We start from the raw sequence: 22,540 nt of genomic DNA on the forward strand, positions 1-22,540 counted from the left end.
GAGCTCTAGTCCTCAACGTCCCATGGAGTAATGTACCATGACTCCGAGTTACAATGTGACAAGTCTGATGGATGCTTTCTTCCACTTTCACTGCATTCTCAAGGGTTCTCTCCTATATGAATTCTCTGATGTCTTGCTAGAGATGAACCATTGGTGAAGGCTTTCCCACATTTGGTACATGTATAGGGTTTCTCTCCACTGTGAACTCTCTGGTGTTGTATAAGGCGTGAACTTTGTCTAAAGGCCTTTCCGCATTCATTACATTTATAGGAATTCTCTCCCGTATGAATTTTCTTATGCTGATTAAGAGAGGAGCCATTGGTGAAGGCTTTGCCACATTCCTCACATTTGTATGGTTTCTCTCCAGTATGAATTCTTTGATGTATATTGAGTCCAGAAAATCGAGTAAAGGCCTTCCCACACTCGCTACAGTGATAAGATTTTTCTCTATTGTGAATTCTCTGGTGTTGACCAAGGGATGAGCTGTGGCTGAAGGCTTTGCCGCATTCATCACATTTATAGGGTTTTTCTCCAGTATGAGTCCTCTGATGTACAATAAGAGTGGAGCTATCAAAAAAGGCTCTCTCACATTCATTACACTTATAGGGTTTCTTTCCAGTGTGACATTTCTTATGCTTAATCAGGGATGTGCTGATGTTGAAGGCCTTCCCACATTCATGGCATTTATAGGGTTTCTCTCCAGTATGAACTCTCTGGTGTTCAGTAAGTTGTGAAACCCAGATAAAGCCTTTCGCACATTCATCACATTTAAAGGGTAACTCCCGCTGTGGTGAAGTCTCTGATGTTTAGGAAGGGAGGACTTCCGGCTGAAAGCCTTTTCACATTCATGACACTTATAGGGTTTCTCTCCAGTATGAGTCCTCTCATGCTTAGTAAGAGAGGAGCTATTGTTGAAGGCTTTTCCACATTCATCACATTTATAGGACTTCTCTGTAAAATGACTTTTCTGATGCAACAAAAGGTAAGAGCCCAGACTGAAAGTTTTTCCACATTCATTACACTCATAAGGTTTTTCTCTAGTATGAGTTCTTTGATGAAGTGAAAGAGATGAGCTGAGTCGGAAGGATTTCCAACATTCTTTACATTCATAGGGTTTTTCTCCAGTGTGAACTACATGATGCCGAATAAGGTATGATCGATGACTGAAAACTTTACCACATTTATTACATTTATAGGGCTTCTCCCCACTGTGAGTTCTCTGATGTAAAGAAAGAGTTGAGCCCTGACTGAAGGCTTTCCCACATTCATTACATTTATAGGGTTTCTTTCCAGTATGAATCCTCTGATGTACCGTAAGGGATTTGCTATGGCCAAACATTTTCCCACATTCGTTACATTTGTAGGGTTTCTCCCCAGTATGAATTCGCTGATGCCCAGTAAGTTGTGATATATAGAAAAAGGCTTTTCCACAATCATTACATTTATAGGGTTTCTCTCCAGTATGAATTCTCTGATGTCTATTAAGGCAAGAAATCCGGGCAAAGGCTTTCCCACAGTCATTACATTTATAGGGTTTCTCTCCAGTATGAATTCTCTGATGCTCAGTAAAGTGTGAAACCCGGGCGAAGGTTTTTCCACAAGTGTTACATTTATGACACTTCTTCCCTGAATAGATTTTCAGGTGGTTAAGCAGGTCTGAATTTTGTTTGTATCTCTTTCCATGTTTGTGCCATATTTGAGAAGTCTTTCCACTAAGAATGTTTTGCTGCATATGGAGAGATGACCTGAAACTGAGGCTTCCTCCTGAATCTTTAATTTCTTGGTCTCTCCCCTCAATGACAATTTCCTCATTCCCTTCCTCAGAAAGTCTTTCCTTGCTTCGCTTGTTCTTCAGTGTGTCTTCACATTCTTCCCAAGTTTTTCCCAACTTGTCCCAAGGTTCATCCATTATCATCCACTGATATGCCTGTTCCTCAGCAAAGCCTTGCTTTGCAGTTGACATTCTGGTCTCTGGCTTTGACTCCCAGTCTGAAAGATATTTAAAAAAATTCAAGTTTCTTATGCTAGAAGAAAGAAAACAGCAGCACTGAAACATGGGATGGAATATGGAAGTCTGAAAGCTCTCAAACAGGAAAGGGTAGGGAGTAGGGGGAGGTAAGCAAGATAAAGATTGGACAGCAGAGGGGGAGAGGGCGCAGCTTATGACTTTCAGAGCTGGAAGGAATCCCAAAGCCTGGAGGGAGGGGAAATTGGACTTCTTCTGTTTGGTGGTGGAAGGTAGGCAAAACCAGGATGTATGAACCTCCCAAGGCTTACCAAAATGGATACCCAATGCCCTCTTCAAGCGGCTCATGAAGGTGTAAATGACCCTGCCAAAAGGAATCTCAGAGAATTGCTGAGGATACTGAAACCCTCAAGGATATGAGTGGTATTTCATCACTAATGCTGAGCAAAGGCAAAAACTTCTTTAGGGGAGAGAGACTAGGTAAGGATGCACTTGCCTTGAATCACGAGGATCAAATCCAATGGGCATTAAATGGAAACTATCCAGTAGGGAAGAAGAAAGTCACCCATGTATATCCACCCAGCTAGGGATGAGAAGGGCACTATAGAGGAGCAAGGAGGCTAGCCCTAGGGACACCCAGGAACTCACAGGAGACTAAATCTAAGAAGAGCAAGGAATGCTATGGATGACCAAAAGGGCTCATGTTCTAAAAATAATCCAAGGGGAAAAAAAGAGGGAAGTTAAAGGTGAGTGCCTATTCTGTGTGTATGCCACAATGGTTTAAAAAAAAAATCAGGGAGAGAGGATTCTGGGAAGATGGCGGAGTAGGTCAGAAAATTCCAAGCTCTCCAGATTTCCCCCACAAATGATACAAAGTTGTGCCTCAATACAAACATAGAGCAGTTAAAAATAAACAAGAGTTGGGGCAGAACAGTGGTCCTCCTGGGACAATCAGAGAAGATCCGAAGAAAAATCCCAGCAAGAGGTTTGGTCCTTGTGAAGTGTGAACACCTCCAGGACAGTTCTGCTGAAATAGCAGGTGGTGAGCCCTGAGGCTACCTGGGTAGGCAGGTAGCCTCTCAGCCCCAGCTGAGAGGTGAACTTTCACCTCCCGGACAGTGTCTTGAGTCAGGCCTCTAAGCCAGGGAAGACTGAGGGAACCCCTGCTGATAAGGGACATCAGGCCCAGCAGTGCTGCTGAGATGTGGCCCTGGGCTAGAAGGAACCAGCACACCCCAGGTGAGGGCAGAAGTAGTGCGGTGGGGACACACTGGCTGCGGACACTTACAGGAGGGTGCAATTCTTAGTCTAGGTTCCAGGCAGAGGGGAGGACTGAAGGAAGATCTGAGGGCAGAGACACCATCCCCCATACCCCAGGACTAGCGGTGATTACAATAACAAGTACTATAAATTGAAAAAAACAAGCAAACAAACATGAACAAGCAAAGGAGAAAAAAAATCCAACTATAGAAAGTTACTATGGCAACAGAGAAGACTGGGATTCATCTTCAGAGGATACAGAAGCAAAAAAAGCCTCTCCTACCACAAAGAGTAATGTCAAATGGTCACCTGCCCAAAAAGAATTCACAGAAAAACTCAAAAAGACTTTAAAAATCAAATGAGAGAAACTGAGGTAAAAGTTTTAAAAATAAGGACAATCCAAGAAAAACAAGATCATGAAAAGAAAGTCAACTAATTAGAAAAGGAGATCCAGAATCTTAAGGAAGAAAATGACCTCTCGAAAATTAGAATTGGGCAAGGGGAAACCAGTGAAGTTATAAGAGACCAAGAAATAATAAAACAAAATATGAAGAATGAAAAAAATAGAAAAGAATATGAAACATCACATAAGAAAAACAACTGATCTGGAGAACAGATCAAGAAAAGAAAACAAGAATAATTGGATTACCTGAAAGCCATGCTCAAAAAAAAGAATCTTGATACAATACTACAAGAAATAATTAAAGAAAATTATCCTGAAGAGTTAGAATAAGAGGAGAAAGTAGAAACATCAAAAATCCATCGATCACCACCTGAAAGAAATCCTATGAGGAACACCTACAGGAATATCATAGTCAAATTCTGAAACCCCCAGCTCAAGAAGAAAATACGAGCAACAAGAAAAAAAAATTTAAATATGGCGGTGCCACAATTAGAATCACACAAGACCTAGCAGTGGCAACACTAAAAGACTGCAGGTCTTGGAACATGATATATATACACATACATACATACATACATGTATGGCTGTGGCAGAAAACATCATACCCAGCAAAGTTAAGCATAATCCTGAATAAAAAAAAAAAAGGATATTTAACAAATTGCCAGACTTTCAGGATTTTGTTTAAAAACCAAACCAAACCAAACCCTGAACTTAGCAGAAGATTTGACATATGAGATCCAAGAGAAATATGAGGTACATATCAAAGACTAATTATAAGGAACTCAAAAAGGACAGACTATTTACTTACTTTATGAGAAAATGTAAAATGTATGTCTAAGATTGTTACTAGTAATTGAATAGTTCAAAAGAAAGATTGGGGTATACCCGAGTATGATGTGATTCTAAAAATTAAAACAATTTAGGAAAAGGTAAAAAGAGTAATTATCTTATGCAAATGAGGTGAAAGAGGAAGAACTGACACAGAGGAATTAGATGGTAATTCTAGAAATCTACTCTCATTGGGAATGGGTTAAAGAGGGAACAATACACATATATTATATATTATACATATATATTATATATGTATATATTATATATTACATATGTATATAGTATATATTATACATATATATTATATATATGTATAAAAATCTCCTAAATTCAGAAAGAAATAAAAGGCTAAGGAGACAAGGAGGGGGAGAGGATAAGGGTGGGATCTTTAGAGGGGATGGTGAAGGAATAGGATAAGGGGAGGGAGCATACAAGGGTGTTTAGATTAAGGAGAATGGGAGGATAAGGGAGGGATCCTTGGATATGGGGTAGGTTAAGTAACTGGTAGAGTAAAGTAGAGGAAGTAGGAGGGATAGGAAATAAGAAATACAAACATAAAATGAAGATCAGGAGTAGAATTTATTAGGCAAAAAAAAGCAGGGGTAATAATCATGATCTCAGACAAAGTTAAAGCTAAAACAGATTTAATCAAAAGAGGAGAACAGGGAAACTATGCTACTGTCAGCCATAATCAATATTGTTTTAGACTATTTAAATAACGAGACAGTATAAGGTTGGAATATTGCTGTGGTATAGGAAATGCTGAGTCGGCGGACTTGGAAGACTATGTCTATGTGTATGTGTGTATGTGTGTATGTGCGTATGTGTGTATGTGTGTATAAAGATATTTGTGCTTAGTTGTAGTCTTCTTGGGGGAGGAAGAGGGAAGAAAGAAGAGAGTACAAAGTACACAGCAGAGAAGAAAAGAGAACTCTCCAGGAAGCGAAGAGAAGCAGGACAGCTCTGAGTGCCCCCCCCCAAAATGTGCAGCATTCATGGGCTTTCTGGAAATGGAAACTGATTGCTGTCTGTTCTGGATCCTCTCTCATGTTCGCCTATGCACATGGCAATGCTTTCTCTCTCTTTTCTTATTCCATATTTATTAGTATTTAAGTTTATAATATGTTTCCTTTTCTTTTCTTATTGTATATTTATGTTTAAAATAAATTAATAAAAAACAAAACAAAACAAAAAATTCAGGGCAAAAGTGGAATAACCAGAGTCTGCCAAGGAAAAGAACCTGGCGCCTGCAAAGATCAGAATGAAGAGGCGAATGGGGAACTGATCCTGAAGGAAACGGCGAGCGACTGAGACCACCAAGCGGCCTTGGAGGGTTTCGGAGTGACCGGCTCCATGTGAACTGCATGTGAGCTTCTCAGGGGCTGCTAGCATGCCTCCCCTAAGTCTCTCCAGAGCCCTGGGCTGGGCTAAGGTCTCTTCTAGAGAGGAGTCCAGGAAGAGGGGATGGCCTCCCTCCTGTACCTGACCAGGTGCTGGGAGGGGCTGCTCCCTGGGCCCTCCATGGCTCATCCCTGGGCTCCAGATGACAGATCACCTTGGGTGTGGAAACGGGAAGTCCTGCACATGGAGAGAGAAATAGCACCTAGCTGTCTGGGCTGGAGATAGCGCTCTCCCCAGTCCAAGGCCCAGCCCTTATTCAGGAGGGAGGAGAAGATATAGTGTGGAGGCCCAGAGCATGGGGCACGGGGACCTCTGCCGAGATCCCTGTGTTATGCTCCTGTGAAAGCTGGGGAGACGACCTCACAGAACACGCAAGCGGGACAGGCTGGGCCTCAAGGGTGGAAAGAGGCCTGGAAGATCCAGCCTCAGGGGCCACACAGCCAACCTGACCCCTGCCACACCAAGGACAAAAAGAGAGGAAAGCATGAGGGTGCCAAGCAGCAGGCTGAGCAGGAGAGGCAGAGGGGAGCCGCTTACCCAGGGACACCAAGTTCCGGTAGTTCTCCAGCATCACGTCCTGGTACAGTTCCCTCTGAGCGAGGCCCAGTTGCCCCCACTCCTCAGGCGTGAAGTCCACGGCCACGTCCCTGAAGGTCACGGGTTCCTGAAATCAAGGATCCACACCTGACAGTCTGTCGAGGAGTAAAGCCCCACTTTAGGGCTGGGGGAGGTGTACAGGAAGAGGCCTGATCACGGCGGGGTTAGTGGGGGAAGTTAGGGCCCAAACCTCAGAGTGAAGACTCAAGTCTGATGCCAGCAGGTCGGCCTGGGTGGGAAGGACTTGGAGAGCCCAGAGCTCCCTGCGTAGCCATGGGCTGGACTACCCTTGCTGGAGTCTCTAAGCAGGGCCAGGCCTGGCCCTCCCAGCTCAGCTTCTGTGCCTCTTCCCTTTATGACTCTGGCCAAGCCGAGCCCTGTCTGGGCCTGAGACTGCCATGGCTACCCAGGAAGGGCTAGGCAGGGACAGTTTTCAAGGAAGGAAACAAGCACTGAGGGAGTGCCTGCTGTATGCCAGGAGCTGTGCTACACGCTTTACAATGATTACTTCATTTGATTCTCACAACAGTCTTTCAAGGTAGGCGCTATTCTGTTAGTATCCCCATTTTAAAGATAAGAAAATTGAGGCAGGCAGCAGCAACCAGACTCGGCCAGGGTCACACAGCTAGGAGTGCCTGAGGCTGGATTTGAACTCAGGTCTTTTTGACTCCAGGCCCAGTGCCATCCACTGTTCTACATCACTGCCCACCGGGCCACCTACCTGCCGAGGATCGAATGGACAATCTCACTAGCAGGACCACAACTGAAACAGAATAAGTGTATTTGGTTCAAGCCTGGGATGGCACCTGCCTGGGGAGCTCTCACATCTTAGTGACAAGGCAGAAGTATGGTCCCCAAAGGCCTGGGTTCGAGGTCAAGCCTCTTCCTCAATCTGAGCATATTTACCCCAAGCCTCCTTTTATTTCCTGAGCTCCTGGGAGCATTACAGAAAGGCATAATGGGGAGGGGCTCTAGTGGCCTAATCCCTGCTTTACTGAGCCTCACTTTACTCCTGTAACATGGAAAGATGATACAAGGATGGGAGCTGGGTCTTTTTGTGGTGACAAAGAATTGGAAATTGAGAGGATGCCCATCAATTGGGGAATAGCTGAGCAAGTTGTGGTATATAAATGTAATGGAATACTGTAGTGCTATAAGAAATGATGAACAGGCTGACTTCAGAAAAACCTGGAAAAACTTGTATGGTCTGATGCTGAGTGAAGTAAGCAGAACCAGGAGAACATCGTACACAGTAACTGCCATGTTGTGCAATGACTAATATTGATAAACTTAACCCTTCTCAGCAATACAACGATCTAAGACATCTCCAGAGGCCTTGTGATGGAAAATGCTATTCACATCCAAAGAAAGAATTATGGAAGTTGAATTGCTATTTTTTTTCCCTCTTCTGTTGAGTTTTGTTTCCTCTTTCTGATGGTTCCTCCTAATAGTTTTAATTTTTACTTACAACACCACTAATGTGAAAATATGTTTAATAGGAATGTAAATGTATAGCCTATATCAGATTGTGCATCATCTTGGGGAGGGTGGTGGGGAGGAAGGGGGAGAAAAATTTTAAACTCAAAAGTATATGGAAGTGATTATTGATAAATCAAAATAAATTAATAAAATTTAAAAAAAAAAGGATGGGAGCTGGGATGGGTTCTTGAAGATGCTGGTTCTTACAGAAGCCAATGAGGACCAGACTAATCAATCCATTAAGGTGCATTTTTTTTTTTAGGCAATTGAGGTTAAGTGACTTGCCCAGGGTCACACAGCTAGTTAAGTGTGAAGTGTTTGGTCTGAGGCCACATTTGAACTCGGGTCCTCCTAACTTCAGAGCTGGTGCTCTATCCACTGTACCACTGAGCTGCCCTAAGCATTTCTTTTCTTTTCTTTTCTTTTTTTTTTTTTGGTTAGGCATTGGGGGTTAAGTGACTTGCCCAGGGTCACACGGTTAGTAAGTGTTATGTGTCTGAGGCCAGATTTGAACTCAGGTCCTCCTGAATCCAGGGCCCATGTTCTATCCACTGCACCACCTAGCTACCCCTGCCCCAAGCATTTCTTAAGAGCCCACTGTGTGCCAGGCACTGTGCTAGGGCTGTAAAGACAAGGGTGAAACAGGCCCTGCCCTCAGGCACTGACATTCTATCAGGGGAAACCCCATGTATATACAGTGTAGAGGTAGACAGAAGACACATTCAAAACACAGAATGAAGGCTCTAGCAGTGGGACAGGCTAGGAAGACCTCCTGTGAGAGGTGGGATGTGAGCTGGGACTCCAAAGGAGCCAGGAGGCAGAGATGAGGAAGGAAGGCATTCCTCACATGGAGGAGAGCCAGTGCAAAGATCAGAGACCAAAGATAAGAGTGTCATGTAGGAGGTACGGCAAGAAGGCTCTAGTTTGGGCAGGAACGAAAGAAGTAATATGGAAAAAGTAAATGTAATATGAGGCTGGAAACATAGGAAGAGATCAAACTATTAAGAGTCTGAAATGACAGAGACATTTGTATTTGCTCTTGGAGGTGATAGGAAACCACTGGAGGTTATGGGGGAAAGGCGCATGGTCATACCTGTGCTTTAGGAAAATCCCTTTGATGACTTAACAGAAGATGGACTGGAGTGGAAAGAGACTCAGAGCATGGAGAATCACCAAAAGGCTATTGCAACAGTCCAGGCATGAGGTGAAAAGGGCCCTCACCACAGTAGGGACCATGTCCGATTAGAGAAGGGGGCATATTGGAGAGGTGCTGCAGAGGTGAAATGGACCAGAGATGGTGCAGAACTGAAATGGACCAGAGATGCTGCAGAGATGAAATCTACAAGAAATGCTGCAGAGGGAAAATTTACAAAAAAAAAAAAATGCTGCAGAGGTGAAATGGACCAGAGATGATGCAGAACTGAAATGGACCAGAGATGCTGCAGAGATGAAATCTACAAGAAATGCTGCAGAGGGAAAATTTACCAAAAAAAAAAAATGCTGCAGAGGTGAAATGGACCAGAGATGCTGCAAGGTTGTGAAATGGACCAGAGATGCTGCAGGGGGTGAAATGGGCCAGAGATTCTGCAGAGGTGAAATGGACCAGAAGTGCTGCAGGAGTGAAATAGACCAGAGATGCTGCAGAGGTGAAATTGATCAGAGATGCTGCAGAAAGGAAATCTACAAAAAGTGCTGGAGAGGTAAAATCCACCAGAGATGCTGCACAGATGAAATCAAAAGGCCTTGGTACCATACTGGATATGAGGGGAGGAAGGGAGGGAGAGGGAGAGAAAGAGAGTAAGGGCCAGGAATGAGAGAATTTGGAACTTAAGATTTTTTTTAAGTGTTGAAAATAAAAAAGTAAACATTTTAAGTTGCTATTCTTTATTTAATATTTTCCCAATTACATGTAAAAATAAATTTTAACATTCATTTTTAAAATTGAGTCCCAAATTTTCTCCCTCCCTCCTTCTCTTCTCAAACACAGACACCTCTCATCCCCCAAAAAACAAATAAAAAATAAAGTTTAAAAAAGTATGCTTCAATCTGCATTCTGACTCCATGGTTCTTTTTCTGAAAATGGACTGCATTTTTCATCTGTCAAGATATTTGGAGATACTCTACTTTCAAAAGCTAAGGCCCAGCAAGCAGACTGTGCCCTGAGCTTGGCATAACAACAATCCTTTGCACTCACCCTCTGGATGATCACCCTCAGGCAAAATGTATTGTGTGAAACCCTCCCCAAACCATTCTGAAAAATCTAAGACCTCGAGACCTGAGAAAAACCTAAAAACCTGGATTGACCAAACAGGAGAAAGACATTTTGGCCTACTCTGAGCTTAACCTACATAATACTTTGTATGCTCTGGTATGCTTTGCTTTGCCCTCTGAGTGAATCCAAAATGCCCCTTCCTGTGTCCGCAACTACAAGGCCAGATGAAGCTGATCAGGAGCATTCTTCTATTTAGGACTGTCCAGGGTAGGACACCTTGAACTAGACACTATCTTGAATAATGAGACTTTTCTTATCTTGATATATTATGAACACATGTTATGCTAGATAGTCATGTTAATGTCATATGCAGTAATAATCATTTAAAATCAATCGAGCCCCAATAAGAGCCAAAAACATGAATTAATCTTTTCTCTCTGAGTGAGTTGAGAATGCCCCTTCCCATGTCAATAGCTAAAGCTGATCAAGAGCATCCTTATGTTTATGACCACTAAAGTGTGCCTTTAACCCAGACTTTTAATAATGGGAATTTTTCTCATCTTGGTGGTAAAGGAAACACAAACATCCTGGATCTTACATCTGCCTATCTTGTTCAAATCCTTTCTCATACTCTGGTTAAACACACAGAGATCATAAAACTGAGTCACACAGACATCCTGAGTCAGGGTTTAAATGTCCTAAAATTGCTTGATTCAGTCAGAGTTCAAGCTCTGGCTCCATGTAACATGTCACTAACTTAAGGGAATATACAATATGGATTTACTTATCACCTAGCTTGTTCTCTCTTTAACCAAACTTTCAGGTCAACAATAGTTGAGACTACACACACACACACACACATCTATACATAATGATAGAAGAAACAGAGACGTCCTAGATCTATCATTTCAATTGACACCTTGATATTCTCTTATCTTATTGTATTTACGATCTATCCAATTAAGAAATTCCTTTCTCATATCATGGTTAACACATATGGAGACTATGAATCTGGCTGATGCAGGCACCCTGAGCCAGGGACAGAGGGGTGAGAAGGAACTGCTCTGAAGATATAAGGTCCCCTTTGTCTGTCCATCCTTGGGCTCATTTCCGCCATGAGCTCCCATGCATATCTCTACATGCATGTTCCGCCAGTTTTGAGAGAAATAAACCTGCACAGCACACGCAGCCTAAGTTTGTTTATCTTTCTTAGAATGAACTCAGTAGTGGCTGACAGCTGCTTTGACCAGCACCAGGTGTTCACTGACGGCTGTATGATTTTCATATTAACTGATGATTTCCAAGGGACCCGAGAGCCAGAAGCAGCCGCTGTGCCACAGCAGAAAGTAATAAATCCAACCTCCTGACACTTCACGATTCCTGTGCTGGTGTAACCGCTAAGTGAACCAAACCAGACACTGCACTACTGTTCCCGCCACACGAATTCTGATCATTCTGCTGAATGATCACAAGGTTCAACGACCCTTCTGCGACAATTCTAACTACCTGAGAACTGCTCCCACTGGACTCGAGAACACCTGCATTGCCCCCAAAACACCTGCATGTGTGGGCTTGCCTTGGGAACTGTTCACTCGAGACTTAAGGATGACTGTGTTGGGTTCCCTCCTTCTGTGGTTTTCAGGCTCATGAGTCTTACGCTTGGCCCAGCGTTTGCAAACCTGCTTTCCTCACTCTGGAGTTAATTAAACGGCTACTCGATTCCTGACACACCTGCCTCTGGCATGCTTTGTTTGGCTCTGGCCACTCACAGGTTAGACACTGGTCTGGTCCGGATTACACTGTCGTCACACTGTAAGTCCTTCAGAATCGTCTGGGGTCACTGTGTTGCTGAGGACAGATAAGTCATTCACAGCTGACTGTTGTATAATATTGCTGTTACGGTGCACCATGTTCATTCTTTTCATTTGCGCCAGTTCATCTAAGCCTTTCCAGGTTTTTCTGAAATCCACCATTTCTTATGGAACAACAGTATTCCATGACATTCATTTACCACAACTTGTTCAGCCATTTCCCAACTGATAGGCATCCCCTCAATTTCCAACTCTTTGCTACCTCAAAAAGAGCTGCTATAAACATTTTTGTACATGTGAGTCCTTTTCCTTTTTGCTTTTTCTCTGTTTGGGATACAGACCTAGTAGGGGTATTGCTGGGTCAAAGGGTGTGCACAGTTTGATAACCCTTTGGGCAGAGTTCCAAATTGTCCTCCAGAATGGCTGGAGCTCCCAGCTCTACCAACAGTGTGTCAGGGTCTCACTTTTCCTACATCCCCTCCAACATTTGTCATTTTAATTTTCTGTCACATTAGCTATTCTGATAGGTGTGGGGTGGTAGTTCAAAGTTGTTTTAATTTGCATTTCTCTAATCAACAGTGATTTAGAGCACTTTTTTCATATGACTATAGATACTTTTGATTTTTTCTTCTGAAAACTGCCTATTCATATCCTTTGACCATATATCAATTGCAGAATGACTTGTACTCTTATAAATGACTCAGTTCTCCATATATTTGAGAAATAAGGCCTTATCAGAGAAACTTATTGTGATTTTTTTCAGTTATTATTACTGTGTATTTCCCTCCATCCTATTTTCCCTGTTTATTCTACTCTTTCTCCTTTCACCCTGTCCCTCCTCAGAAGAGTTTTGCTGTTGACCACCACCTCCCCCATCTGCCCTGTCCAGCCTCCAGAGTGGGGATGGCAGGCTGGGAAGGGAGTGGGGTGGGAGCTGTCCTGCCATAGAAGAGAAAACCCTGGCACCAGCTGCCCCAATCCCTGCCTGCACCTGTCTACACACTGAAAGCCTGGTTTTCCTTGGAAAGTTTCATGCTTAAGCACTCAGCCACCCGGCTGACCATCCCCCAGATTCTCCTTTTGCCAGTCTGGTGACACATGTCCCTGAGCAGGCCTGGCCCTTGGATCTGCCCTAAGGAGCCCTTGCACAGTGGCTCAGCCATGGCAAGTTCTCTGGGCAGGCTGCCGATGCAGCAAGTCAGCCTGCCGGGGCTGCTAGACAGTGCCAACCAGGGTCCCCAGGAAACCCATCATGAGGCAACCAGCTGGTATTGATGAAGCACCTACTGTGTGCCAAGCACTGTGCTAAATAAATGCTGGGGATACAAAGAAGGACAAACCAGTACCGCTCCCCAGGACTTCCCAGGGCCCCAACCCTCAAGATGGCAGAGGCAGAGGGAGATGAACAAGGCGCTTCTCCCCCAGCTCTGGAGCCCCTCCAGAAGACCAGAAATCACCCCAGACCAGTCCTGACGCCGAAAGTGAAGACAAATCCATCGTGAGTCATTTCTCCAGCCCTCGCCGGCCCAGGGGACACACGGACAGGTCTGTGGCCACCAGGAACAGGGTCGACCCGTGTTGAGGACTGAGAAAGGCTCCCCTGAACTTGTCTTTTTGAGCTGCCACATTTTCCAGAAATACTGGACCCAGAGCGTGCAGGAGGCTCTGAAGGGGTCAAGGATGAAAGCCCCACCCCACCTCGAGCTGGACTCCCTGTGTGCCCAGGTCTATCCCAGGCTGGAATAATGCTGGTGCAGCTGGGACCCTGGGCATGAGGAGACCCTCCTGTCTTCACGGTCTAGCGGTTCCCAAGGGAAGAGAGGTGGCTTTTGCCATGGCATTGCCCCTCCCCTTCCCACCTAGCCCGCTCCTTCCCCTCCACGCCAGGCCCCTTAGGTAAAGATTTCTGTGTCCTCCTTCCTTTGTGGCACGCTCATAAATACGCAAACTTCTGTTGGGATCGTGAACTTTGGGCTTTGGCTTTGGGACCCACATGCATGTCCATTTCTCTTGTAATAATTCTAGCTGCACTGCAATGTCTCATGGACTTGTGAGACTGTTGTAGGCAGCCTTCCTGCCCACTCCCCAGGTCCAGAGCACAGACCCCGGGTAGACTGTGGAGAGGACCAAACCCACTGGGGGTATTCCTGGGCGAGAATCAGTAACAAACCCAAGACCAGGAGCAAGCAGCAGGGGGGCGCGGAGCCCGGGAGCAGAGCAGGGACTCAGCTCCAGTTTCTAGCCCCGTCTGAAGCCTGCGGTGGGACAGCCAGGGCAGGAGCCTGCTGCCTGGCGGAGGCCGAGGACCAGGGGGCCGCGACTGGATTCTGCTCTGCATCCCACGGGCATGCTGGAAGCGTGCAGGTCTAAAGCCTTAGCTGTCCCTGAGTTACCGGAGCAGAATAGCTCCATACACCAAGGAAACACCACAGGGCGAGCCCAGACTCTCCCTTCACAAGGGTACATCCAGTCTGAAGTCAGGACAGGGGCTGGAAGAACGGGCAAACAAAAGAAGAGAGCTGCTATGGGGACAGGGGTGTTCGAGACACAAACCCGGAAAAAGAGAATGACTCCCCAACATCTACAAGCAAGGCCGCAAAGATCAATGAAGCCTGGGCACAAACTTAACTAGAATTCCTAAAAGAGATGAAGAGCTTAAAAAAAAAAAGGTTGTTTGTGTATATATAATGTTGGAGAAAAAAAATGGAAAAGAGATGAGAGCTACAGGAAAAAAAAAGAATTGAAAAGAGGATGTACAGCTTGGAACAAAAAATATAAAACTTTACCGAAGCAACAAACTCCCTGAAAATCAGAAAGATTAAAACTGAGGCAAAAGGCTAGGGAAAAAAAAAAACAGAAGAAAAAGCAAAGTATCTCATAACAAAAACAACTGACCCAGAAAACAGATGAAGGAGAAAAAAATGTAAGAATCCTTGGGCCACCTGAAAACCACAGCCAAAAGGAGAGCCTAGGCATCATATTTCAAGAAATCTTCCAAGACAACTGCGCAGAGCTCTGGAACCAGGGGGCAAAGGGGAAACAGAAAGAACCCACCAGTCACATCCGGAAAGAAACCCCCAAATGACAGTACCCAGAAATAGCTGCTAAAATCTAGAGCTTCCAGGCCACAGAATAATCCCTGCACACAGCCAGAAAGAAAGAACTCAAGGCCCAGGGAGCCTCAGTCGGGCCCACACAATCCACCAGACACCATGCTAAAGAGCAGAGGGCCTGGACCGTGATCATCCAGAAGGCAAAGGAGCTGGAATCACACCTCCGAGGATAATCCTACAGTGGGAAAACGGACCTTTAAGGAGACAGAGGATTTCCCAGCATTCCTGATGAAAAGACCAGAGCTGCCCAGTTCAAACACTGGAGAAACAAAATGGCAACTCAAAGAACACTCATAAGGAGCCACACCAGGACAAATGGCTTCCATTCCAATGGAATGGGAGGTGATCCCCGTCATCGTCAGGGTCAGGGAGAACATCCATTTAGACAGAAGGCTGGGAGTGCTTCTGCTAGGCCCTGGTCATCTTCATCACCCACCAGAAGAACAGAAAAGAAGAGCAATGTGCTGGGCCAGAGGGGGAATTCTCTCACAGAACAGGGGCATGCAAGTGGAGGGAGGGGAGAGAGGCTGACCCTTGAACCTCACTCCATCTGAACTAATCAAAGGAAGGAACAATGCACACACACACACACACACACACACACACAGAGCTGGGTATAAAAACACATTTCACTCAACAGGGAAAGGGGAGGAAAAAGGAAAAGGGAGGATAAGAGGAGGGTTGCTTAAGGGAGGGTTTCGTGTTAAGTAAAACCAACTCTAACTAAAGATGTACAGAAATATTTACAGCTCCTTTTGAGGTGACAAAGAATAGGGATAAGAAGATTTCCATCAACTGGGGACTGGCTACACGTTCCAGGGTAGAAATGTAACAGAAGACTACTGTGCCCTAAGAAAGCAGGAAGGGGATGGTTTCAGAGAAAGCTGGGAAGATGTGCACAAACTGATGCAGAGGAAGGGGAGCAGAACCCTGAGAATGACACATACACTGACGACAACATGGGAAAGAGAGACGCAGGAACGGGGAGCAACCAACAACCAATGAGGACACATGGTGAGACATGCCCCACCCCCTTCTGACAGAGAGGAGGACTCGGAGTGCAGAATGAGGCAGGGATGTGCACAGGTATTCAATGTAATTGTAAAGTAAATAAAATCCTTCAAAATTTCTAAAAGAAATGAGCTTTGAGTGGCCGGCTCAAATCCCGCCCCTGACCCTGACCCTAACTCCCCTCCCATGGGTTTGGGCCTCGCTTCCTCCTCTGGCCTGGCCAGCCAGGCCAGTCACTGCCTGGGCTCTGCTCACACTCACACTCGTAAAGAATCCTATTTTTGGAATCTTTCCTCCTTGCATCACCACCCTTCCCAAGAGGTCGCTCCCTGCCCCTGTGAGCCATGCCTCGTAACAGAATGAAAGAGAGAAAAAATGGCCCTTGCTCTTGGGGGGCCCAGTGGTGACACTCACCCACTCCTGACCCATCCCAGCAGAGGGCAGCTGTCTCAGCCCTTGGCTGGGAACCGTGGTCACTGCACAGGGGACCAGCCTCCTCCTCACAAAGGCCTTCCTGAGATCCAGCCTTCAAGGTTCACGCGTGGCCCTTGTGTCTGCCCACAGTCACCGTCCCTACTGGATGACTGTCCATCCCAGTTCTAAGGATAGCTCTCATATCCCTTTCCCTGGAGCCCGAAGCAGCCTCCTTTTTCCCAGTCCAGGATCTCGGTTCAGTTTGGACCCTCGGGCCAAGTCTCAGCTGGCTGAGGATTTCCATCCTCACTGAGCCCCCACCTCTCCTCCCAAGCTTCCGGCCCTCTTCCTTCTGCTGACCCTACCTCCTATAGGATGCTGGACCTGTCTTTCCCACACACAGGATGGGTATGAGGGGCTTGGACCCGGGATCTCTCAGGCCTCCAAACCTCAGGCCCCCCAGCACCATCGGAGGAGGCCTGACCTGGGGACCTGGGTCAGGCACTCGGCCCCCAGCAGCTTTGCATTAGCCAGGTACTCACTGGGAGGGTCCCAGCTGGGGAGAGAAGGGACCGTTATCTCCAAGGAGGGAAAGCAGCCAAAGCTTAGGCTGCTAGCCATGGCTACTGGGGGCAGAAGAGGCCAGGATGCCCACTCACCTGGCATGTAGCTGTTGGCAGACCTGGGGCCTGTCCCACCTCCTGTAGAGTGCCAGCTGCGGGCAGGGCCAAGTCCTGAGAAGGCAGAGCTGGGGATGAGAAAGCAGCTGTGAGGTGGAGACCCTCCAGGCCAGGCCCCCTCCCCCAGGTGGTGGCCAGGGACCCAGGAGAAGCAGGCACTCCGACACTGCTCCCCAGGGCACAAGGAGGGCCTGAGCTCTGGCCTGCATCCTCGGGACACCTGCTGTGTGAGCGCTGGGGGACAGCAGCACAGATACCACTTGCTTGGCTCAGCCTGGAATTCTGAGTTGACAAGGAGGCCCAACCCCCACTTTGCAGGGGAAGAAACTGAGGCCCAGAGAGAAGATGTGAAGGCTCCAAAGACCCAACTCTGACTGTCTTCAGCAGCTGCCTCAGCCTCTAAAGGGGGTCTTAGGAAGCTCGCGGAAGCCCTGGAGACAGGAGGCAGGAGCTCCTGGTGACACTTGGCCAGGCTAACCCAAGGCAGGCCAGGGCTCCAAGGCAGAAGGCCCCACTCCTGGCCCCCAGCCCTCCTTCATACCTAGGGCGGCTCAGAGAGCTGTCTGCCCCAGGCCTGCCTCCTCCTCTGCACAGTGGGGGACCCCTTGGGCCCAGCTCCCAGGGCTGCTCTGAGGACCCAGGACGTGACTACTCCAGCACTCTGGCCTTCAGCTTCCTCCTCAGCAAAACAGGACGGAGCTTGAGCCTGTCGGATGTCAGAGCCGGCTGCCAGGCCCTCCTGGACTCCAGGGTGACATCCCTCAGCCTTTCTTTCTGTCAGTGGGGGCAAGGGCCACAGCTCCTCAACCGTGGCCATTCCTCCTGGAAGGGTCCACACTGAACCCCACAGAGAGGGGCCCGGCTGGCAGGGATGTCCAGAGGGGACGGTGCTTGGCCCAGGTCCTCCCTCCCTGCCCAGGGACCCTCTCACCTCGCAGCCCTTGCTCCGGGAGCAGGCCCTCCATGAAGAGCCACTCCCTGGAAGCCTCTCCTTGAGGCAGCTTCCCCCAGGTGCAGGAGTCACTGGCAGGGGGCTCAGTACCTTCCTTGGCCTCTTCAACCTTGGCCTTGAGGAGCTGCTCCCCCAGGGACCCTGTCGCCCACATTTCCTCCAGCGACTGTCTGCAAACTGCAAAGTGCCTGTAGAGAAGGCTGGGGTCAGAGAAGGCCCTGCGTGTCGATGCCCTGGGCTCTCTGAACATAACAAAACTGCAGAGGACTACCTCTGTGTCATTGATGGGGTGAATGACTGCAGCTCCTAATCAATGAGCCTCAGTTTCCCCATCTTCAAAACAACAGCAGAATGGCCTCAAATATTTCTAGGTGTCTTCCAGACTTAAATCCTGCAATAGATACTAAAGGTTTCATTTCTGATTCTACAACTAAATCCCATTGTTCCTCTTTGGGCCTCAGTTTCCATCTATGAGATTGGGGTGGGGGTGGGGGGTTCCCATGAAACAATGGAGTCCAAGACGCCTAAAGCTAAATCCTTTTACCCTATGACACAAAGGACTACAAGATAGCTTCCAATCTCCCAGTCCCAGGGTCTCTGGCTCCTTATCTACTGCCTACAGACATGCCCAAGTCTCCAAAACAAACTCTCATTGGAGCCATCCCTTCTCACTAACTATCATCCGCTATCTCTCTTCCTATATAAGGTGGTCTCCACTTTCTCTCCTCTCACTCCCTTCTTACCCCCTTATAGTCTGGTTTCTCATCACTCCACCCACACTGCTCTCTCCAAAGTCACCGAGGATCTCTTAGTGGCTAAGTCCAATGGCCTTTTCTCAGTTTTCATTCTCCTTGATGTCTGCAGCCTTGGATACTACTGATCACTCTCTCCTCCTGGATTCTCTCTTCTCTCCAGGTTTTTGGAAGAATCCTCTCTGGTTTTCCTCTAACCACTTCCTTGTCTCCTTTCCTGGATCTTCATCCAGGGCTCACCCACTAACAGTTCCCCAGGTCTGTCCTAGGCCCTCTCCTCTTCTTCCTCTATACTAATTCACTTGGAGAATCTCATCAGCTCCCAAGCATTGAATGACCATCTCTCTGTGAATGACTCTCAAATCCACCTTTCCTGCCCCAATCTCTGCTGACCTCCAATCTCATATCTCTAACTCGAATTGGGTGTCCAGCAGATATCTTAAAGGTAATATGCTCAAAACAGAACTCATTTCCTTTCTCCTAAACCAGAGGTGGGGAACTTGTGGCCTTGAGGCCACATGTGGCCTTCTAGGTCCTTAAGTGCAGCCCTCTGACTAAGTCCAAGTTTTACAGAACAAATCTTTTTATTAAGGGGATTTGTTTTGTGAACTTTGGATTCAGTCAAAGGGGTGGACTTGAGGACCTAGAGGTCCACATGTGGTCTCCAGGCTGCAGGTTTCCCACCCCTGTAATTCCACCCTCCACTTTCCCTGTCACTGTAGAGGGTACCCCCATTCTCCCAGTTCCTCATGCTCCCAACCTATAAGTCATCCTGGATTCCTCATTATCTCTCATCCCTAAGATCCAATATGGTGTCAATGCTTGTGGATTTTACTTCTACACCATTTCTGATCCATTTCACCTCCACATCATCTCTGGTCCATTTCACCTCCACACCATCTCTGGTCCATTTCACCTCCATACCATCTCTGGTCCATTTCACCTGTGCAGCACCTCTGGTCCATTTCACCTCCACACCATCTCTGGTCCATATCTCTGCAGCACCTCTAGTCCATTTCACTTGTGTAGCATCTCTGGTCCATTTCACCTCCACACCATCTCTGGTCCATATCTCTGCAGCACCTCTAGTCCATTTCACTTGTGTAGCATCCCTGGTCCATTTCACCTCCACACTATCTCTGGTCCATTTCACCTCCGTACCATCTCTGGGCCATTTCACCTCTGCAGCACCTCTGGTCCATTTCACTTGTGCAGCATCTCTGGTCCGTTTCACCTCCATACCATCTCTGGTCCATTTTACCTATGCAGTACCTCTGATCCGTTTCACCTCTGCAGCATCTCTTCAATATGCCCCCCTTTTCTCCTCTGGTATGGTACCCACCCTGCTGCAGACCCTCATCACCTCACACCTGGCCTGTTGCCATAGCCTGCTAGATGACCGCTGGCCCTAGGCCTCTCTCCATTCCTACCAAAGGGAGCTTCCTAAAGTGCAGCCTTGGTCACCTCCTTCCCCACTCAACAAATTCTAGTAATGGCCTCCACAATCAAATCTAAATTCCTTTTGGTCATTGAAGCCCTTCCCACTCTGGCTCTGGGGCATAGGCCCTACATGTTTTATCTTTCCCTTAGTCCCTGAAGAACCCCCTTCCTCAATCCTGCCCCGGGGCACCTCTCATCCCCTTTTGCCTTTGGGGATCTCCCATATAATTCTGAACAACATGCAGTCAGTGAACCTGGTGTCTCCCTACCCCTGATGGGGAGCTCCTCGAGGGCAGCACCCAGCAAAGTACCATGCACCCAAAAGATACCTAATACAGACTTGTTCCATTGGGAGAAGGGGTTGCTAGAGTGATTCCTATGGCTGAGAAACTCCAAGCACCTTCTAGCCCTGAATTCTCATTTGGCCAATTAATAAACACTAACCTGGCACTGTACGTGTGTTGGGAGCAGGCGCAGGTCTAAACACCTTCTGACTCCAGATTCCTCCACCCCATTAGTCGGCCAGCACTTAGTAGGCGCCTGCTGTGTGCAGAAGGAGGGGTGGGAATTTTTAAGCATCTTCCAGCCCTGGATCCTATCAAGCCGGTGTCTACAGGGCACTGGCACTAGAAAAGATCTCTAAGCACTTTTGGGCTCTGAATTCCCCGCCCTCTACCCCCAGTTAATCAACCAGCACTTAGTAAGCTCCTGCTATGTGCAGGAAATAAGAAGGAGGGTGTGGAGGATTGGGGAAAGGAGAATTTCTAAGCTTCTTCCCCTTCCAGGCCCCGCCCACAGCAGGTGCTACGGCCCCGCCCAACAGGCCACGCTGAGAAGACACAGAACCCTTTCCCACCTCCCGCCCAAGCCGTTACCATGGAAACCAGGTGCAACACCTCCCCCTCCAGCCGCTGCCATGGAGACCCCGTGCCCCAGCCCTCCGCGTCCCGCTCCTGGGCCAGACTCACCTGGCAGAGCGGGACAACAGCGTTTGTGGCTAGGCCTCGTCATGGACTGCGCCTGCGCCTCGAGGTGCCGGGGCCCACCAGACTACGAATCCCAGAAATGTCCGGGACTGGGCCTTTGTGCTTCCGGGCCAAAGGTTCGCACTGGTGCTACGCATTCGATCACGTCTCCTTTCTGGGAAGTGCGCCTGCGCAAGGGCAGGCCTGTGGACTACCACTCCCACAATTCTCCTCGATCCAAGGGAGGACCAGGCCTCCGAACCCTTGAACTTGGGGCGTCCACAGAGATGTGTCTCAGGGACGGGGCCCCAAGTGGGGAGAGCGGACACCCCGTGTCCGGGCCTCACACTGTCCCTGTCTAAAGGCGGGAGCTTCTGGCCTGCCTTTCATCCTCTCGCGGGGCTCGCTGGGATATGGAGTCCAAGAATCAAATGTATTGAGGAAAAGCTAGTGCTGCTAGGCGCGCTTCCTATTGCTTAGGCGCAGTCCCCCTGTTCCCCCCCCCGCCCCCGTCCCCAGCCCAGGCCCCCAACAATCCCCTCCTCTGCTCCCCTGATGACTCTAGACTTAGAGTGTGCGAGGAGTTTCCATGGCAACGGCTGGGGAAAGGTGAACTCAAGTCCCCATGGCAATTATGGGAGATCCCTATGGCACCAGCCTGCGGGGAGTCACACTCTGAGTCTTCATGACAACGGGGGGGGGGGGAGGGGGGAGAAGGAAGAGAGGAACTCGGGGACGGTTCGGGAGTCCCAAGTTGGGAGGTGCTTAGAGATCTGGTAGTGCTAGATCCCACCGAAGCCACCCGACTTTGATGAAGGGCTTCCTGCACACGCGAACTCTTGTGATGCCTCTCGACAGGGCTGGATGCCCTTGGACGCACCTGTCTACATCTGCACCTCTGGACACGCCTACGTGCCCACGAACGCTTCTGGGCAACCTGAACATCCACACCTGGACATCCCAGAGCCCACGTGCCCCCATCTACATGCCTCTGGGAACTCCTGCATGCCCATGGCCACACCTGCACCCACCTGTCCACATGTACCCGTCTCTAGACACACATACATGCCCTCCCCCAATACCTCTATATGCTCCTGTGTGCCCTATATGCTTGGACCCCTCAGTGCAGGGTCCAGGCATAACGGCCTCTGAGCCGAGACTGTACGTCGGCAAAGCATTCAGTCATTCTACACTGCCTCAGTTTCCTCCTTTGTGCAATGACAAGGCTGGGAAGGGAAGCTTCTTTAATGACT

The 22,540-nt window shown here is 47.8% G+C and overlaps 1 protein-coding gene across 1 annotated transcript in view; it reads right to left on the reverse strand.

The window, feature by feature from the left end:
- Positions 1–21,706, reverse strand: part of LOC110197847 (uncharacterized) — a 44,270-nt gene extending 22,564 nt beyond the window's left edge. The window contains 8 exon segments of the mRNA XM_020971883.2: positions 112–782; positions 785–1,989; positions 5,943–6,038; positions 6,399–6,525; positions 17,158–17,246; positions 18,110–18,318; positions 20,767–20,865; positions 21,291–21,706. Of these exon segments, the coding sequence (XP_020827542.2) occupies positions 112–782; positions 785–1,989; positions 5,943–6,038; positions 6,399–6,525; positions 17,158–17,246; positions 18,110–18,284 (2,363 nt within the window). The 5' untranslated portion in view covers positions 18,285–18,318; positions 20,767–20,865; positions 21,291–21,706.
- Between the last annotated feature and the right edge of the window lie 834 nt (positions 21,707–22,540).

Source organism: Phascolarctos cinereus, unplaced genomic scaffold (assembly GCF_003287225.1).
Source record: "Phascolarctos cinereus isolate Bilbo 61053 unplaced genomic scaffold, phaCin_HiC Scaffold_726;HRSCAF=1367, whole genome shotgun sequence".
Taxonomy (NCBI): Eukaryota; Metazoa; Chordata; class Mammalia; order Diprotodontia; family Phascolarctidae; genus Phascolarctos; species Phascolarctos cinereus.